Source organism: Pleuronectes platessa, chromosome 10 (genome assembly GCF_947347685.1).
Source record: "Pleuronectes platessa chromosome 10, fPlePla1.1, whole genome shotgun sequence".
Taxonomy (NCBI): Eukaryota; Metazoa; Chordata; class Actinopteri; order Pleuronectiformes; family Pleuronectidae; genus Pleuronectes; species Pleuronectes platessa.
The window spans coordinates 951,874-971,118 of NC_070635.1; the positions used below are offsets into that span (position 1 = coordinate 951,874).

Below are 19,245 nucleotides of genomic sequence, written 5' to 3' on the forward strand. Positions count from 1 at the left end.
TGAGCTCTGAGGGATTTTCTAGTTGAAATTGGTTTACAAGGTTAAAGGCAGATGTGACAAATGGCTCCTCGCTGCAAACACAACACACACACTGACGACACACAACCTTTTGCAAGAGGCAACAGACGCTGTGGGTCACATGGATCCTACAAACAAACAAACAAACAAACAAACAAACTTTTTAACTCTTTATTACACATTCACAGAATCAGCTAACAAAGAGAAGCACCACATGTGAAACTACTGAAATTGAACAACTGCTGATTATTGTATCTTTTACAAAAATCGCAAACTCACATTAAAAAGCAAAATGTCACATGAAAAGATTTCCATTGTTTCCCAATGAGTGGAGAAATCCTGTGTAGACACACTGCCAAACACAGTGACCTTTGACCCCGGGGTCAGCGCGGACACTGCTGACCAACATTCCAAGTTTGTATGTCGTTGGAAACCAATCAGCCAATCAGGAAGAGGCAGGCGGAGTCTGTTTGAGAGTGAAACGCTGAGATTGACAAGTTTCTGTGACGCACACAAATATGTTCATGACACATTTCAACCTGCAGAGGCCTCAGGGACCTTTGTCCTCCTCCGATTGGACGTCTGCTGTCGCTGATGTGGGACTATCACTTCTCCTTCTCCCTCTCCTCTTTCTTCTTCTCCTCTTTCTTCTTCTTCTTCTTCCTCTTTCGGTCGTGGCGGTGCTCACTGGGAGAACGGGAATCCCTGTGGCCCAGAAACAACATTATTAATGAAAAGGAAAATGAGGAAAATGTATTTTGTCTATAGAAGTTTGACCAATGAAACGTTACAATCTGATTGATGGTGTTTAAACCTTATTACTCAACCTTGAGAAACATAAAGTAATCCAGTCAGGATGAAAGGAAAGAATGGATGACCTTCTCTAGGTCAAAGTGCACTGGACAAAGTTTATTTAGCTCTGGAAGGTTCAGACCGAGTTAAGTTCCTCAGAAGTAAGAGCTGCTTGAATTCTGTAAATGTGCTTCATGGTGGCATCTTGTTAAAGGGCCGATACAGAGACAGGATGTTTGTGTTGTCCAACCTTTCCCTCTTCTTCTTCTTCTTCTTCTTGCTCTCTCCGTCCTGGCTGCGCTCCCGGCTGCGCTCCCGCTTCCTGCTGGGGGAGTGGTGAGACTCTGAGGACGCCGATCTCCTTTCATCCAAGCGGCGCCTGACCGGCAACAGAAAAGATCAGTCACTAGAAGTTATTCACTTTGCTAAATCACGCAACAAAATCCTCATCCTGTCAATCAACATCACAGGAAGGTGATCATCAGGAGGTCAGAGGTCACTTCGTACCTGTGGGAGGAGTGGGCGGAGCGTGTGGATGACTCCTCCCCCTCGTCCTCTCTCCACTGTCTGGAGAGCTCCTCTGAGTGGACGTTGATGACCTCTCTGATCACCTGCAGGGATGAAACACAGTGAATTCATCTCATAAACATGAACCCACTCAGACCTAAAGCACTAGATGAAAACGACTCAGAGCAAAGAGCTGAAGAGTTCACAGAGTTACCAACGTTTACAAAGAACTGGATTTCTCAGACACAGATAATCAGAGAAGCAGCTGAACGTGGTCTTGCGTCTCACTCGCACCTCGGTGTAGGACTTCTTGGTGATGTGAACGTTCTTGGCCCGGTAGGACTGACGCCGCCTCTTGTAGTCCCTCATCTCTGCCATCAGCTCCAGGTGAGTCTTCGGTTCGTTCTGCTCCTCAGCTGCACGACAGAAAGAAACAAGCCCGTTGACTTCACCAGGGGAGGAACCTTTCTTTCTTAAAGCTTTGAAATGAAAGTCAAACTGACATTTTAAAGAAGTATTTGTGTGCCAATTAAAATTCTAGTTAAAAAGGGGGACACGAGCTTGAGAGAAGGTCTCACCCCTCCGGAGTTTGGACACCAGATCGACGTAGAGATCGTCGTTAGAAGAGGAGGCGGCTTCTTTCTGTTTGGTGAGGACGCCGACCACGTGATCGTACAGAGCCAATCGGTCGGCCACAGTGAGATCACACAGAGCTCGCTTGTGGTTCTGAGGCACGTCGACGGGCTGGCCGGAGTACTGACCTGGAGGAGGGTTAACACGCCGAGGGATGATTGAGAGATGTGAACACATAACAGCTACTGTTCCCTCATCAACACAAACAACAGTAAACATATCACTTCATCAGTAACCACTGATGAAGATATGTACGCATACCACCCCCCCTGAACGCTCCAGAGATTTCAGTGTTGTTGTGAATGTGTCTTTTAGTTGCAAAGGTCAAGGTAAGGTGCAAGGCAAAGTAATATCCCAACGTGGAGTCCTCTCTAAGATAGAAGTACAACTTTATGTGTGTGTGTGTGTGTGTAAGAGAGTTCCCCAGTGTGTGTTGAAAGGATATGACATTAAAGGATACTAAACATAATCAGGCAAGCCTGAACCAGAGCAGCAGAACTTTCTAGAGCTTGTCGTCTCTCTACTACTCACCCTGTCGCTGCAAACACAACACACAACACACACATTAAACACACACGTGAGCAGTGATAAGACATTACACACAGATAACAAACCAGAGAAAACGTATGAGAACAGTTACAGAATCTTATTTAACGGGGTGTGGGGAGCAGTGGATGTGGGTTCAAAGCCCAAACAGCTGAGGAATGAGTGCACAGGTTCAACACAAGATAACCCTCTAGTGACACCTGCTGGTCCTTCATAGCTACTCTCCTCTGCTTCTAATGAAAGGCTGTGGCCTCTCTAATCAGAATGACTCATCCACACATGAGAAGCAAACAGGTGTGAGATCAGCTGATACCTTGCCAGAAGACTCCTTCCATCTTCATCAGCGGGGCGGCAGACCTCGCCTGGAGGATCACCTGGTGCTGCACGGACTTGTCTGCATGAAGGAAACAACAAGTTGAACCATCTCAGAGGAAAGAACTTCCTTTGTACTTATAGATTTGAATATCTTTGATTGTGATGGAACTTTTTTACACTGAAGTCATCGTCGGTACCAGGACAGGAAGTGAAGGGCTGTGGTTATTCTCTTATATTTAATAATATCTTAAATGTCAGATTTATCTTTCCTCTCCTTGAGACAGCAGGAACGTTAAAATACTTTAAAACATTTTCTTTCAGACTTGTGAGATCCCTGTGACCTTTGACCCCTGTAATATAAATCACTTAATCTTTGACAGCGTCGAGGCATAAAAAGAAAGTTTCATTGAGCTGTTATCTTTCTGCAGTGGGAGTGACGGGACAGTGACTCACCCATTGTGAAGCTTTTGACGCTGCTGTTCTCATAACACACAGACGTGTCGTACATCTCCGCCTGCAGAACAGAGACCACATCTTAATGTTCTTTAAATCTTTAAATTGTGCATTAATCCACTGGAGCTCAAGGTTCTCCTGCCTGGTATTTGATTCGTCACCACTCTGTCCTACCTGCTCCTCGGCTGAGTAGCCCATCTTCCTGAGGCGGCAGGAGGCTTTGTGCTTCTCCAGAGTTCTGACCGGGACTCTGTGGCCGGGGTCGTACGGACACTGCTCCATGGCCTCCTGAGAAAACACCACAACGGACAGTTGATCTGGAGCAGGGAAATATGTGTGATCATATTTAAACCACATGCTCTTTGTGTGAGTAGTACAGACAGATGTGATAGTTACGACTTTCACAAATGTCAAAGTACTCAAGATAAATCTCATCCAATAGTAGTTCATGTTAGCAGACGTCATATTAATTTCCTTTATTTTCAATAGTGCTCCATTGAATTAGCCAACACCAGTGGTTCCCAAAGGCCGGGTCCAGCTGCTGCAGGTTCATTTAAAAACACAACAGGAAATAATGCAACTTTAAGTGACTCATTAAAATCAATACCCTTCTGAATATTGGGGTCAAATGTCTGTGTTTGATATGAACGTTAATGTGAATATTCATATAAATCCATCAAGCAGAGGAGTTTGTCTCCAGGAGCAGTGATACGTGATCTACTGTGATGAAAGTGGAGCTCGAGGCTTTAATAACAAGTCTGTCGAGGAGCCAACATCAGACCAACTTCCTCTGATGGCTGCTCACACCAGACACACTGAAGGGGTAAGAAGCTGCTGCTGCTTGTAGCTTGTAGCTGCTGCTTGTAGCTTGTAGCTGCAGCTTGCTGTTTGTAGCTGCAGCTTGCTGCTTGTAGCTTGTAGCTGCAGCTTGCTGACTGTAGCTGCTGCTGCAACAACACAGTTCATGCTAACGCTAGCTGACCATTACCTGCTTGTAGTGTGGTGACCATCCCAGCGATTCGAAGATGTCGTTGAGCTGCTTCTTGCAGTTCTCGGTGAACTCCTCCAGCTCCCGCAGATACTTCACCCGGTCCTGGACCGGCTGTGCGTCCTGGACCGGCTCTGGTTCCTGGACCGGCTGCGCGTCCTGGACCGGTGGCGCGTTCTGGACCGGCTGTACGTCCTGGGCCGGCTGCGGGTCCGACATCCTGGACAAGACCGATCAAAGTGGATCTGCGAAGCTAGCTTAATTTCACTGCTGCGACATTCGGCGCGGAATGATGACGTATGCGGGGTGCGTTCTTCACCTCCTCCTCCTCACACACATAGTTGTGTGTGTGTGTGTGTGTGTGTGTGTGTTTATGTGTGTGTGTGTTCTTATCACAGTCATATCCTCGACAACATTTATCTTCATTGACCTTTAGACTCAGCTGATCCTCAGGTTTGACTTAAAAAACAACTGAAGATAGTGATAGTCTCTCTCTCTCTCTCTCTCTCTCTCTCTCACTCTCACTCTCTCTCTCTCTCTATACATTGTAAGGTTTCGACCTCGTTATGTTATGATTTGTTGATCATAGTTTATTTAGTTGAAAACCTTTCATTCATTCATTTCCCTCTCCATGTGTTTTGTGAAGCGCTTTCTAACCTGGTTTAATAAAGTTATTACTATGATGATGTCATCACAGGTGGAAGAAGACCCGCCCTTCTTCGGCTTCTGATTGGCTTAACGTGAAGCTCGTTACCTTGTCCAGCCAATCACAATGCTTTCCCTCTGTAATCCAATCCGAGGCGGTGTATGTCCGCGGCAGTGAACCCATGAGCACCGTGTTTGTGAGTCGCAGGAAGCAGGAGGACACGACCCGTCAAGTGGACACTAGCTTCTTCACCTCTCAGCGGACATGAACCCGGGCTTCGGAGGAAACGTAGCGTCGGTAAGAACCCGTGAAGCGAAGCGGAGCAGAGGGAGGACACATCCGGCCTCAGGGCGGAAGTGACTCATTAGACAACAAACCGCAGAGTTTCAGGCTTTAGATGAATTTCATCTGTTTTTAATGCAGCGGTGGAAAGTACCTGTCAAAGTACTTTACTCAGGTACTGAGTTGTATTCTGATTACTCTCCTTCGCTGCCACTTTATACTTTACTTTATGACTTCAGCCTTTTATCACTTTATTATAGAGCTTATCTTTATATGATTGTGTCCTAGAGGCAGTGGAGTTAAAAACTTGAACTGTACACTGTAAGAAATGAAAGTGCTAAGTAGAACATTCAGGGTTCTCATCCCCATAGAACCTTCTCTGGTTCCTGCTGGAACCTGTTTTTAAATGGTTCTGCTACTGCTATTATTGAATTATGATATACTGTGCTGTTGTTATTATTGCTGTGCTATCACTGTACTTTATGATTAGTATGTAGCCTATCCACTATTATTATTAACACTATGACCACTTCCTCAGTATGTCATCACCAACATTCTTTGAACACCAGGATCACGACTTCCTCTATTTATCCATCTCTACAACCTTTACAAGGGTCACACCTAGAACCGCCTGTTGTGAATGGTTTCCTGTGATGTCAGGGTGGAACAGGGTGTGTGTGTGTGGGGGGGGGGGGGGGGGGTAAATCTGCTCCTCATATGTCCCAGCTGTTCTGTGGAGGGGGGGAGGTGAATAACCCAACCCTCAGGACGACAGTTGGGTTATTAGTGAAGTGGTTAGAACACACTGTACAGGTTGTGACACAAACACCTGGAGGGTTCTTTGATTTCAGGTCATGACACAATGTGTGTGTGGGACAGATTAATCTTCTTCCTCACTGCTGGGGTCGTATTCACCGAACGATGTGAGACTTTAATGTCCTTATTTGGGCTTTTGTAGAAGTGTTTAAATCCCTTCTGGGAACCTGCTGGACTGAAGTCGTGCTTGTGGGTCTTTGTGATAAATCTTGGAAAAAGCAGCTTCTTTCAAGTCTGTAGATCAGCTGCATACTCGCATATGAAAATGAATTAGCAATAGATAGAGTAAGTCAAGTTTACTAAGAGGTTTGTAACATATATTCAACTTTATTTATTTTCATAAAACAACCTCAAAGCTCTCTACAATAGAGACATTACATCTACTGAATGCTTCACATGACAATAAACAGTAGTAGAATATCACTCAGTATAATAATAATAATCATAAGAAGAAGAAATAGAAGAATAAGAATCTTTATTATGAAGCTATTTTCTTAACTATATGTAGAAGAAGTAAATTAACGACAAAGACATCGGACAAAAGAAGAGATGAAGCTGTGAAAATTACTCAAACAAAAAGGAAATAGACAAAGAGAATGAAATCATATCAAACATCCCTAAAACATCATAAAACTAAAACAGTATAAATAAGTGAAAGTCAAACATTCCTGAAAGTTTCAAAAAGAAGATGATTTTGAGAGACGATTTAAAAGAAGTGACGGACGTCGTGTGTCTGAGGCCGAACAGCGATCACCAAACTAAATAGTCAAGAGTTCTTCTGTGAACAAACTAATGCAACTTTAAAAACTGAATTAACTGAGCATAAGTTAAGTTGATATTAATTGATGTACAGACAATTCATTACAAACTATTAAACAGTTTCTTTTATGGCAAAAATAAAATCTCCAAAGGGAGAAGAATTAACAGAATGACATAAGAAGACCAGTTGACACTAAACCTCTGGTCTCTCTCTCTCAACAGGATCCGCTCTATGGATATTTTGCAGCTGTTGCAGGACAGGTAACTTTCTCAAAATATTCCTCTCATTATTAATGAGCCTGATAATTGAGCATGACCTAGATTCATCTAGTTTCTGATTGTTATCTGGCAGCTCCGTGACACTGTGTTTGTCTCCTCTTGTTTTTCCTGATCAACAGGATGCACAGATCTCAGCAGACGAGCTGCAGCGCTGCCTCACGCAGTCGGGCATCTCGGGCTCATATCAGCGTAAGAACCACTAAACGCTTGTTGTCTCCGACAGGCCGTGACCAGAGGGGTTATGTGTTCGGGTTGTTTACTTCTCCGTCCCATTCTGGTGAATCTCAGGAAAATCTTGAGGGAGTTTCTTCATATTTGGTTGAAACAATCCCAAACTGTTTAGATTGTGATGGTTGGAGGTTAAGGGTCAAGATGATTTATCACATTTCTGTCATAAACTTTCTCTTGGGCTTAAAGGTGACCTGATTGGGTGAAGGTCACTGTGACCTCTCCAGCTCGGTCTGTGCTGACGATGTGTGTTCTTGTTTTACAGCCTTCAGCCTGGAGACCTGCCGGCTGATGATCAGCATGCTGGATGTATCCTTCACTCATCAACCAGAGCTAGTGACCTAACTTACTGGAAGTGTTAACGACTGAACTGTTGATGAGCTTCATGGGCTCTGTCCTGACCTCAAAGCTTCATGCAGGTGTATCTGCTGGTTTCCAGTCCGCGTCCAGCCCCATGAGGTGGGCTCACTGGTCATAGACACAGTGTTGTTGCTGTTTGAGGCAGTGGAGAGGGATGGACCCTCAGAAACCTGGTCTGAAGTCACTGGCTCAGGATTTCACATCATCATCACGATAGTAACTTACACCTTCATCGTCCGGTGCACAACTTCAGTGCAAGATGATCGGTTTGTGTGCAAAGTAAAACTTTTTCCTCTTAAGAGGAAATCATTCTCTCCAACTTCCTGTCAAATCCTCCACCCATTACAATCACCCCCCCCCCCCCGAGGTAGTTCGTTATTTTATTGACACAAATACAACAATTGTGTCCAAGCAACATAAAAAGCATTCATATACATATTAGTAGAAAAAGACTAAAAGATATCAAGAGGTGATACATCATCATTCATCCTAGAAAACTCACTGCTGCTCTAATGTTGTGTGTAACAGAACTAGGTTCTTCAATCTGTGTCAACCAGTGGGGAACTCAGTTCAGTGGAGTCGTGTCCAAACTTCTCACTGTGCAAACTCACCGATCTGTGAAGGACACATCAGTGTTTCAGTGTTTCTCTCCTCATGAAGGTGTTTTACATGGAAATGTAAAAGTTGTGCAAAGTTCAAAAGACCAAACTCTGTAGTAAAGGGAGCGGTGATTCTGGAGAGGTGTGTGTTGGATCCTTGACTGACGCTGTGTCTCAGAGGGACATGTCTGGCACCATGGGCTTTGCTGAGTTCAAGGAGCTGTGGCAGTCTCTGAACCAATGGAAGACGGTCTTTGTCTCATACGACCAGGACCGCAGTGGAACGATGGAGAGCCAGGAGCTGCAGCAGGCCATTGCCAACTTTGGTTCGTGAAAACGCACTTTCACAGGAAAAAAGTTGTAAATTTACCAGAACAAAACATATTTAAAAGTATAAAGTCGGGATTTTACAGTAATAAAATCATAATATTGCAAGAAAAAATATGACAAGAGTCTGAAGTGGAGCGTTGTTTGTGTGCAGGCTACAGATTGAGCCCTCAGGCCCTGAACATCATCATGAAGCGCTACAGCTTGAACGGCAGGATCACCTTCGACGAGTTCCTGAGCTGCTGCATCAGACTGCGCATCCTGACGGGTGAGGGCCGAGGAAACTCAAACCATCTGCTAACGTTTCATAAATGCATCTGATCCCTGTTCAGATTTGTGTAAATCAACACGTGGTGAAGCCTCTGCCGTCACCACAAGGCTCAGAATCTGGAACAAATCCTGATCAATGTGGTTTGATTTTCCAGATCAGTTCAAAAGAAGAGACGCAACCCAAAGTGGCAGCGCCTCGTTTCAGTACGATGACGTAGGTCTCAGAGATTCTGCACACACACACACACACACACACACACACACACACACACACACACACACACACACACATGTTTATTTCATCGAATAACTCCGTGTGTTTCTCTGTCTCCAGTTCATCCAGGTCACCATGAGCGTCTGAAGAGGACACACAGCAGAAACATCCAGTTCTCACCCTAACAGCACGTGATCGATTTATGGACTCTGCTGTCTTTTACTTTTTATTATATCTCTTGTATTTACGAGATTAAGATGTCACTGTAACATTCCATTTCATAATAATCGTTAAACATGTCTCTGCCTTCACCTCAGTAACTGTACATGTGATCATGTGTGAAGTAAATAAACATGTAGCTTGTCTACCGGATGTTTGACAGTCTCTTCTTCTCATTTTGAACTTTGACAAATCAGAGATGAAGAATAGGATTAGACAGGATGTCCTCACGTGAGGAACATGAGCAGAGCGAGACTCTCAGGATGAAGCACGGACACCAGGAGCTGCTGTGAGGATCTGAGTTCTGGACAGAATTCATCTCAGCTGCTCGTATGTCGTCCACGTCTCTGCGCTGGCTGCTTCAGAATTCATTTTAATAAACTTTCATTGGTTTATAAAGTCCTTGGTCTTGCCTATTTATCAGATCTGCCTTCATCACATGATCCTTGTTGTAGGTCTTCTGTTTGTGGCTTTTAAATTATAATATAAGTGAGAACAAATACCCACAGTGAGGCATCTTGTTCTCCCTGCAGACCTGCGTGTAACTCCAGACCGGCTTTTGGGCTATTAACTGAATTAATAATGTAATTTAAAACTCTCTCTATTTGTATGTGTTTGACTGTTTATTGTAATTTTTTTTATTCAATATTTTACTGTAAAACAACATTTTATTTGTGGGTTTTCTTGCTCCTCTTTGAGTATTTATTAATCTTTATTTAATCTCCCTTCATCATTTACAGTTTTTCTGTTTGTGTGTATATATATGTATACATGTATATAAACACAGAGATATATAAACTCAGTCGACTGTAAAACTCTTCAGACACAAAGACTTTCCAAAGCCAGTAAACACCTGCACACCAGCGCCATCTTCAGGTGATCATTAGCTCAGCAGGTTCACCAGCCTCACTCCTCACTCATCCTCCTGTTTGTGAGTCAGTTGAACTTTATTTTCTTTATTCAACTCAAAGCTGTGAAAGAGGTTTTGATCTTTCTTCTCCAGGTCAGAAGGATGTAAAGAGTTAAAGGTACTCAGAGCGTGTACATTGCATATAGGCATTAAAACAGATAAACCATGTTCACAGAAATGCTCTGCACCATAAACGCAGGCAAAAATATAAATACTGGTTCCTTTATAATAACTCATTAAAGATCATCACTCAAATAAAGATACTTGATTTGTTTGACAGCATCAGAGCAGCCATCCTGATCCACATCTGATTTCACCTGTTTATAGATATTAGCACTCGACACATGTTATAGAAAATGACCCAGGACCACTTCCCTGACCCACAACACATCCTCCCACAAAGTGTCCTGGAACTCCTTCCTGTAGCTTCTGTGTGTTCTTGCTCAACGAGCAGATTAATGGACGTGATCGACTGTTGATATTTGATTTGTCAGCTGTACACAAGTTGTTCATGTTTCAAGTTGCTGTGGAACAGACTGAAGGTGTTTCGCCTTATGTGACGACCTCAAATCAGCTGCTCTTCACCTCTGAGGTCGTTTCTCAAATCACTCAGATTCTAATTGACGACCTTTTATTTCTTTTTACCTCACAAACGCAGAGCAGATGATCTGGTTGGTGCTGGTAACGTGTCTGACCCGTGGTTCCCTTGATGGATATTAAATAAACAACCTTAAATACGCTTCACACTTAACTATGTTCTTATGAAAAGAATCAACACCACACAAACTGCACTGGGATTTTACTTTAATGAAGTCCCTGAAGCCTGGTTACAAACAGATCACATCTTTTGGGCAGTATGTTAGAAACGGTATGATAGTTTCGAGAATCTGCCGCTTCACTCTGGGCTGAGAATACACCTGAGTATACAGGTTGACAAAATCTGTCCACTGTATGTTGTTCAGGACTTCGACGTTTATGATATGATTATAAAGCTCTTGCTTCTCCAGATCACTGAGCCGAATTATGATCTGAGATAGTTTGTTTTCAAACTTGATTTCATCCTTGATTTCAAACTTGATTTCATCCTTGATTTCATCCTTGATTTCATCCTTGCCCCACCAGTGGCTCACCAGGCTTCCAACCATTCCATCTGTAGGGAGGAAGGAGAAGACTCGTTTAAACATGTGAAATGAGGAAAGAGAGGATGATGGTAAATATTTCTAGATGAGTAAGAGGAGCTCATGTGTTTTTTCTTAACCGCTACTTACACAGAAGAACAGAAGGAGGAACAAAGGCCATCGCTCCAGCAGCGCTCGCTGAGGTCATCCCTGCAACAACGGGGATTGTTGTACATGGCCCCATGTCACCATGTGAACATCCCATTGTGGGATGGATTTCCTCATGGGAGATTAAATTAAAGCACAGCAGTATGACATCATCAACTGGACCCATCTGTGAAGCAGATTGAGAGTTTGAGGAGACGATACAGAATGTAAACATGTGATTCAAAACAATCAGACAAGAAATAACTGAGTTTCAGGGTCAGTTAAAGAAAGGAATTCAAAAATCAAGAGGTAATATTCAGAAAATAAATTCTTAATGTCTGAGAAAAGGTGAGAGGTAAAAACCAGAAGATCAGTCTGTCTCCTCAGTTACAATGAGAAATGTGCAGCATCTTAAATTAATAAAAGTTTCACTAATAAGAAAATACTTCAGGTTTGTCTCATCAGCTCCACACGATCAGAGTCTTTAGTTTCTCTAGAGACAAATAACAACCTCACTCTCTGAATGTCTTCACTACGAGTATTAGTACCAACACTACTACAGAGTACATGATGCTGCTGAATACTGTGGCTCATTAATATTCATCTATGTTCCTCTGTCATTACATTCATGAAAAAAATATTGTTTTAATGTGAATTGATTAGAGTTATTTAGATCACTGTTCTCAGACGTTACTGAGAGAATGTGAGGGAGATCTGGAAATTCCCAAAATAACAGGCTTCACACCACAAGTTAGAGGAGGAGGAGGAAGAGGAGGGGGAGGAGAGAGAGGAAGAGGAGGAGGCAGAGGAGGAGCAGGAGGAGGAGCAGGAGGAGGCTGAGGCGATATGTCGTCTGGAACAAGCAAAACAATCTGATTCTAATCTGTGTTGTACGGAAGCGTATTGCATTCACTTTTTTTTTTCTTTTTTCTGTTTTTCTGAGATAATTATATCTGAAATTCCGATCATAACAATATAATAACGTTTTATAAATACTGCATGACATGATTATGTATAGTACATATTATGCATTTTATGGGGATATGATGATAAAGCAAATATAGTTTAAATTTTGTCCATAATTCAAATATTTTGTATGTTAGTCTTTTGTAGTTCACTGATATTTATACAGAAGAAGAGTCTCACAGTTTTCTACACGTCATGTCGATAATACAAGAAACGTTTCCAAACTCAAGACTGTCTCAGAGTGCAGCAGTTACACGAAGCTGAACAAGTGTAACTTCATCAAAACACTAGATTACAATAATTCTATCAGTTTATCTTGTCCACTGCCTCCTCATAGTTAACGTACATTGAACATGAAAGCATTTTACAGGAGATCACAGGAATTACCTTCAGTGGAGAAGTCGATCAGATTGGAGCTGGAGACGGAGACACAGCTCAGGGTGAAATCAACAGTGAGACTGGCTCAGGGCAGTGGCCTGAGAAACATCTGACACCTGTCAAATAGATTTCAAGGTAAATGAAACTGACGGATTTAACAATACAAACACACAACCCGGTCTTTCCCTTTGTCAAGAGGGAATGCGGTCTTTAGGTGTGTCAGTGACAACAGGATCCTCAATGAGAACCTGAACAAGAACCTGAACAGGAAGGACACCAGAGGACACCAGAGGACACCAGAGGACATGTAGGCTAAAAACTGATAAAGCGCCTATTTATCAGATCTGCCTTCATCACATGATCCCTGTTGTAGGTCTTCTGTTTGTGGCTTTTAAATTATAATATAAGTGAGAACAAATACCCACAGTGAGGCATCTTGTTCTCCCTAGAGACCTGCTTGTAACTCCAGACCGGCTTTTGGGCTATTAACTGAATTAATAATGTAATTTAAAAATCTCTTAATTTGTATATGTTTGACTGTTTAATGTTATTTTTTTTATTCAATATTTTACCGTAAAACAACATTTTATTTGTGGGTTTTCTTGCTCCTTTTCGAGTATTTTATTAATCTTTATTTAATCTTCCTTCATCTTTTTCAGTTTTTCTGTTATATATGTATGTATATAAACTAGTGCTGTTAATCGATTAAAAAAATTAATCAAGTTAATCACGTCAATAGGCTGTGATTAATCATGATTAATCACACAATTAAAATACTACTATTTACAATTACGGTGTTTGAATAAAGAAATGTATGACAAAGTGGTTAGGGCTTTTTAAAACTTTATTTGACATCCCAGTCAATTAGAATATCTTAATTCACAGAGCAACAACACCCATAAAATGCAAACAGTCTTTTTTTTAACCTTCTCATCACGGGCACCTGTGTGACACTGTAGTGAAAACCCCTCTGAAATTGGGCTCTACTCTATGACTGCATAGAGGTTTGACTGATTAAAGGGCCTCATCATTATACTGAATACAAAGTCTCATGGAGTGCTTAGCTTTGCCAAAAACATCCATAATGATCTGCCAACTTAAATAGAAGACAAGCATATGAGAAACTGTTATCTTCTGCTACAAAGTAAATACAAACAGCTTGTCTGTAAACTGTGAGGTAACATTTCACCCAAATAAAGTCAACATTACATTGAGTGGGCTGAAAGCTGAATTATAAACTGAATGTCATAAGTGTCTTAAAAGAAACAAAGTGAACAGTCCTTTTCACACACTTAATTCAATAACAATAACTGTGTGCAAAGGTGTTGTGTGACATGACTTCAGTCAACCAATTCATCGTCTGCTTTTCTTTTAACCAGTTACTCAGGCAAACTAGCTTGTTGACATTTTCAGATGACAAAGCTGACCTTTTCTTCTGTACAACGTGGCCTGCCAAAGAAAATAGTCTCTCACATGGCACTGTTGAGGCAGGTGTTGCCAAGTACTTTTGTGCAAGCTGTGCCAGCCTGCCATGGGCACCAGTGTGCGCTGACCCCCACTGAAGTGGACATGTGTCTATGCTGACACTGGGCTCTGCCCTGTACCTGTCCAGAGTTTTGTCATTAAAATTTGCATCCTCATCAGACTCTGACTCTGACCCCAACAGTAGGAGAGCCACTTTCTTCTTTGGTGGTTCTGGTTCCATTTCATCGCTGCAGGGCTGTGATTCAGTATCTCTGTCCTTCAGCATCTGACTCAGCTTTTGCCACACCTCTTCCCTCTCTGCTTTGGGCAGGCACCTGAGGTCCTTGAATCTGGGATCTAGAGCTGTTGCTAGCTTTAACCATGACAGGTTTGTGTTCTCCTTTCGTGTGTTGAGGTCCCCTTTGAATGCAGCCTTGAAGCGCACTATGTAGGCAGGGTCAACATCTGAAATCTCCATTGTACGCAGAAGGTGGCAGAGTGCAGGAAGGACCACAGAGCAGGAAACATATTTGTCACCCCCCAAGAGCTCAGTAACATACCTTCAAACACACAAAGACAGAATTATAGACTACTTTTTTCATTCATAGCAAACAGGCCTAAAACTATTTCTAAAAGAAAATATATTGGAGAAAATAAATGAGTTGAGACTAGGAAAATCACTTTACCTGCATGGCTCCAGCAGTGTTTCCAAATTTGCTAGCCTGTCATATTCAGCTGAGGTTAGCGTGGCCAAGTTGTGCTTCTGCTGGACAAGTGTTGCCTTCAGTGGCTCTTTGTTGTGCTGGATACGCTTTATCATCTCCAGTGTTGAATTCCAGCGTGTGGCTACATCCTGGATGAGTGACTCTTCTGTCTGTCCATGGGAAGCTTGCTGAACTTTCAACTCCGCTGTGTTTGCAGGACTGTGTTTAAAATGTCCAACGATTTTACGGCACTTGGCTAATGCACCATCAAACCCGCTGTCACGGAGAGACACCGTGATCGTCCGCTGAATAATGTGCGCTACACAAGGCATATGCTCGAATGGTAGACTCCTGGCTGCCGCTACCATATTCTGAGCACTATCTGTTCCAATAGTGATGACCCTTTCCGTTATCCCCCACTCTTTAACAACGTCAAGAAACTGGCGAGCGCATGCTTCGGCGAAATGCCTCTCCTCTGTTTTCACTACACCTAACGCAAACGAGTGCAGCTGCCAATTATCATCTATTAGATGAGCTGTTATGGCGAGGTAGTTATGGTTGCTTACTGATGTCCAGTGGTCTCCTGTCAGTGCAATAAATGAAGCTCGTGCCAGCTGCTCCACTTTCGTTTCCTTTTCACTTCCATAGAGTTCATGGATTCTTGTGACAATAGTTCCCCTCGAAGGCGTTTTGTAGGATGAGTCCCCTGAGGCGATCTGGATAATGTCTCGAAGCCCCTTGTCTTCAACGATGTTGATGGGTCTGCAGTCGGTTGCGACCCATTTAGCGATAGCATTAGTTAGCTTATTTGTTGTCGTCTTGTTGACAGAGCACCGGCTCTGCTGTACTCCGCCAGTGTAGCTTGACGAGCACGGCTTGAACTCGTCTCGGTGTTAGCGTCTGTGTTAGCAAAGATGTGCTTTGCACGGAGATGGTACTTCAGAGTCGTTGTACTACGGTGGAAAGACAGTGCATCACTGCAGTATGTACACACAACTCTGATGTTATCTAAAATCCCATTCAGAAGCTTTTTTAATCTAAATTTGCCGTTAAGCACACCGGGGTCCTTCTCCTCACTCATCACTTCGCTACTTCTTCACCCACAGGCAGGTAAACATCCGCGCGGGAGGACTACGGCAGGTTGTTGTGGTCAGACTTGGTGATATGATTAATTTGCGTTAAAAAAACAATTAACGCGTTAAGGTTTCTGGATTAATCGCACGCGTTAACGCGTTAACGTTGACAGCCTTAATATAAACACATACATATGTAAACTCAGTCGACTGTAAAACTCTTCAGACACAAAGACTTCTTTCCAAAGCCAGTAAACACCAGCGCCATCTTCAGGTGATCATTAGCTCAGCAGGTTCACCAGCCTCACTCCTCACTCATCCTCCTGTTTGGGAGTCAGTTGAACTTTATTTTCTTTATTCAACTCAAAGCTGTGAAAGAGGTTTTGATCTTTCTTCTCCAGGTCAGAAGGATCAGGTTGGTCTGCTGTCCCTTCCAGACCTTTTGTTCTGCTTCCTGTTGGATTTAGTCATGTTTCCTGTTGTGTTCATGTTTGTTCTGCTTCCTGCTCTTGTGTGTTTTCCCGTCTTGAACACGAGTCTCATTCTGGCTTCTACCTTGAGGAGATGTTTCCTGTCACCTGTAAGCCTGGTTGTCTTTAACCAAAGTCTCTGATTTGGTTAAATACTGGTTCCTTGACAATAACTCATTAAAGATCATCACTCAAATAAAGATACTTGATTTGTTTGACAGCATCAGAGCAGCCAACCAGATCCACATCTGATTTCACCTGTTTATAGATATTAGCATCGACACATGTTATAGAAAATGACCCAGGACCACTTCCCTGACCCACAACACATCCTCCCACAAAGTGTCCTGGAACTCCTTCCTGTAGCTTCTGTGTGTTCTTGCTCAACGAGCAGATTAATGGACGTGATCGACTGTTGATATTTGATTTGTCAGCTGTACACAAGTTGTTCATGTTTCAAGTTGCTGTGGAACCGACTGAAGATGTTTCATCTATGTGACGACCTCAAATCAGCTGCTCTTCACCTCTGAGGTCGTTTCTCAAATCACTCAGATTCTAATTGACGACCTTTTATTTCTTTTTACCTCACAAACGCAGAGCAGATGATCTGGTTGGTGCTGGTAACGTGTTCGACCCGTGGTTCCCTTGATGGATATTAAATAAACAACCTTAAATACGCTTCACACTTAACTATGTTCTTATGAAAAGAATCAACACCACACAAACTGCACTGGGATTTTACTTTAGTGAAGTCCCTGAAGCCTGGTTACAAACAGATCACATCTTGTGGGCAGTATGTCTCAGCCTCCATATATATTTTTGAAAAACTGGGTGAGAGCTTCGAGAATCTGCTGCTTCAGGATATCATCAGCCAACACCAGAGAATGCAGTTCGTCAAAATCTGTCCATGGAAGGTTTCTCAGGACGAGCCTGAGATGATAATAAAGATCCTGCTTCTTCTCATCACTGAGGTTCTTTAAGACCTGAGGCAGCGGTTTGAAATCATCCTGGTTCTGCAAGAGGCCAGCCACTCCTCCAACCGCTCCACCTGTAGGGAGGCAGGGGAAGAATAGTTCAATCATGCAAAATGAGGTAAGAGAGGATATTGATGAGTCCAAGAGTCGCTCTCTCGTCTCAAATGTGATGAGGGTAAATATTATTAGACGAGTAAGAGGAGCTGATGTGTTTTTTCTTAACCGCTACTTACCCACAAGAAGACCAACAGGACCCCAAGCCAACGCTCCAGCAAAGGCCAATAGTCCAGCTTTCTCCACGGCACCAGGTGGACGTTGCAGTTTAGTGTTGATTTGGTTGTAAGGGAATAAATAACATAACAGCCGTATGATTTCATCAACTGGATCCATCTGTGAAGCAGATTGAGAGTTTGAGGAGACGATACAGAATCTAAACGTGTGATTCAAAACAATCAGACAAGAAATAACAGAGTTTCAGGGTCAGTTCAAAAATCAAGTTGTAATATTCAGAAAATTAATTCTAAATGTATGAGAAAAAGTTAGAGCTGAAACCAGAAGATCAGTCTGTCTCCTCAGTTAAAATGAGAAATGTTCAGCATCTTCAGTAAGTAAAAGTTTCACTAATAAGAAAATACATATTTTCTCTTCACTACGAGTACTAGTACCAACACTACTACAGAGTACATGATGCTGCTGAATACTGTGAACTATTTGAGTCGCTTGAACGAAACCAACATCTCCAACATGAGTTGAGCTCCTCAGCCAAAGTTCCAGTCGAAGCTCCAGAGGAACCCAGAGTTCTTCTCTGGGTTCCTCTGTCATTACGTTCATGAAGAACTATTGTTTTAATGTGACTTGATTAGAGTTATTTAGATCACTGTTCTCAGACGTTACTGAGAGAATGTGAGTGAGATTTGGAAATTCCTGAAACAACAGTCTACAAGTGAAACAATCTGATTCTAACCTGTGTTGCACGTAGAATACAACTTTACCAAATTCAAATAATGAGTGAGTTCAGCCACATTCAGACTTTACCTGACATATCACTGTCACTTCAGAGAGAGGAGCCACAGCAGGATCTCTCATTAGAGAAGAGCCCTGATCCAACATGTCCTATCTACACTACATGATGTGTGTCTGTGTGTCATGTCCACTGCCTCCTCATAGTTAACGTAGATTGAACATGAAAGCATTTTACAGGAGATCACAGGAATTACCTTCAGTGGAGAAGTCGATCAGATTGGAGCTGGAGACGGAGACACAGCTCAGGGTCAAACCAACAGTGAGACTGGGAGACGCCTGAGAAAGAGCTGACACCTGTCAAATTGATTTCAAGGAAAATGAAACTGAACATGAACCATTAACCATGAACCATGAACATAAAGGACACCAGAGATGAGATTAGATTCAACTTTATTGTCATTGCACAGAGTGAAAGTACCAGGACAACGAAATGCAGTTTAGCATCCGACCAGAGGTGCAAAAAAAGCAGTAACAGTTGTTGTAGAAAAATTTACTAAGCATGGTTGACAAACTATTTTGTGTTTAGATAGAAAGCATTTGAAGCCTTGTCAAGAGACTTTTATGACTTGTATTTACATGCACCAAACTGTTTATGACTTGAGCTGCTTTAGGGTCAGAACTGTTTATGACGTGCATACAGTGAGACCTTTTGCGACTTAGTTACCCATCAAAGGAAGGAGTGTATGTCGTCTTATCACCTGAGGAAACACATATGAATCAGCTGTTAATGTTTAGATTCCTCTCCTTCCCCCACCTATGGAACCTAT

General features: G+C 42.6%; 3 protein-coding genes and 2 long non-coding RNA genes across 6 annotated transcripts; 1 reads left to right on the forward strand and 4 right to left on the reverse strand.

Moving 5' to 3' along the window:
• Window positions 1-175: 175 nt before the first annotated feature.
• Window positions 176-4,471, reverse strand: snrnp48 (small nuclear ribonucleoprotein 48 (U11/U12)). The gene is made up of 9 exons (XM_053432200.1): window positions 4,253-4,471; window positions 3,439-3,552; window positions 3,265-3,325; window positions 2,810-2,890; window positions 1,896-2,078; window positions 1,612-1,733; window positions 1,318-1,421; window positions 1,061-1,189; window positions 176-723 (listed from the first exon to the last, which is right to left on the reverse strand). The coding sequence occupies exons 1-9, from the start codon at window positions 4,469-4,471 to the stop codon at window positions 624-626; spliced, it is 1,113 nt and encodes a 370-aa protein (XP_053288175.1). The 3' UTR covers window positions 176-623.
• Window positions 4,472-5,004: 533 nt separating this feature from the next.
• Window positions 5,005-9,409, forward strand: sri (sorcin). Its single transcript, XM_053433093.1, has 8 exons — window positions 5,005-5,195; window positions 6,978-7,016; window positions 7,154-7,223; window positions 7,528-7,571; window positions 8,400-8,547; window positions 8,703-8,816; window positions 8,974-9,032; window positions 9,153-9,409. The coding sequence occupies exons 1-8, from the start codon at window positions 5,163-5,165 to the stop codon at window positions 9,177-9,179; spliced, it is 534 nt and encodes a 177-aa protein (XP_053289068.1). The 5' UTR covers window positions 5,005-5,162; the 3' UTR covers window positions 9,180-9,409.
• Window positions 9,410-10,948: 1,539 nt separating this feature from the next.
• LOC128450077 (uncharacterized) lies at window positions 10,949-16,248 on the reverse strand. Of its 2 annotated transcripts, XR_008339944.1 has the most exons (4): window positions 15,505-16,248; window positions 12,780-12,886; window positions 11,430-11,613; window positions 10,949-11,311 (listed from the first exon to the last, which is right to left on the reverse strand). It is a non-coding gene; the product is annotated as an uncharacterized LOC128450077 (long non-coding RNA). The 2 variants fall into 2 exon arrangements; XR_008339943.1 differs by lacking the exon at window positions 15,505-16,248 and having other exon boundaries at window positions 12,780-13,070.
• Window positions 13,597-15,515, reverse strand: LOC128450076 (E3 SUMO-protein ligase ZBED1). The gene is made up of 2 exons (XM_053433516.1): window positions 14,921-15,515; window positions 13,597-14,794 (listed from the first exon to the last, which is right to left on the reverse strand). Exons 1-2 carry the CDS (start codon window positions 15,304-15,306, stop codon window positions 14,068-14,070), a joined length of 1,113 nt encoding a protein of 370 aa, XP_053289491.1. The 5' UTR covers window positions 15,307-15,515; the 3' UTR covers window positions 13,597-14,067.
• A 1,002-nt stretch (window positions 16,249-17,250) lies between the features above and the next one.
• On the reverse strand, window positions 17,251-18,805 carry LOC128450078 (uncharacterized). Its single transcript, XR_008339945.1, has 3 exons — window positions 18,673-18,805; window positions 17,689-17,845; window positions 17,251-17,529 (listed from the first exon to the last, which is right to left on the reverse strand). It is a non-coding gene; the product is annotated as an uncharacterized LOC128450078 (long non-coding RNA).
• Between the last annotated feature and the right edge of the window lie 440 nt (window positions 18,806-19,245).

Coding starts and splice junctions, on each gene's coding strand:
- snrnp48 (XM_053432200.1), bottom strand. CDS start 4,471: ATGTCGGACCCGCAGCCGGCCCAGGACGTACAGCCGGTCCAGAACGCG. Junction 2,891..3,264: donor CGTCAAAAGCTTCACAATGG/GTGAGTCACTGT, acceptor TCCTTCATGCAG/ACAAGTCCGTGCAGCACCAG. Junction 724..1,060: donor AAGAAGAAGAAGAGGGAAAG/GTTGGACAACAC, acceptor TCTGGGCCACAG/GGATTCCCGTTCTCCCAGTG.
- sri (XM_053433093.1), top strand. CDS start 5,163: ATGAACCCGGGCTTCGGAGGAAACGTAGCGTCG. Junction 8,817..8,973: donor CAGACTGCGCATCCTGACGG/GTGAGGGCCGAG, acceptor TTGATTTTCCAG/ATCAGTTCAAAAGAAGAGAC. Junction 9,033..9,152: donor CCTCGTTTCAGTACGATGAC/GTAGGTCTCAGA, acceptor CTCTGTCTCCAG/TTCATCCAGGTCACCATGAG.
- LOC128450076 (XM_053433516.1), bottom strand. CDS start 15,306: ATGGTAGCGGCAGCCAGGAGTCTACCATTCGAGCATATGCCTTGTGTA. Junction 14,795..14,920: donor ACACTGCTGGAGCCATGCAG/GTAAAGTGATTT, acceptor GTGTGTTTGAAG/GTATGTTACTGAGCTCTTGG.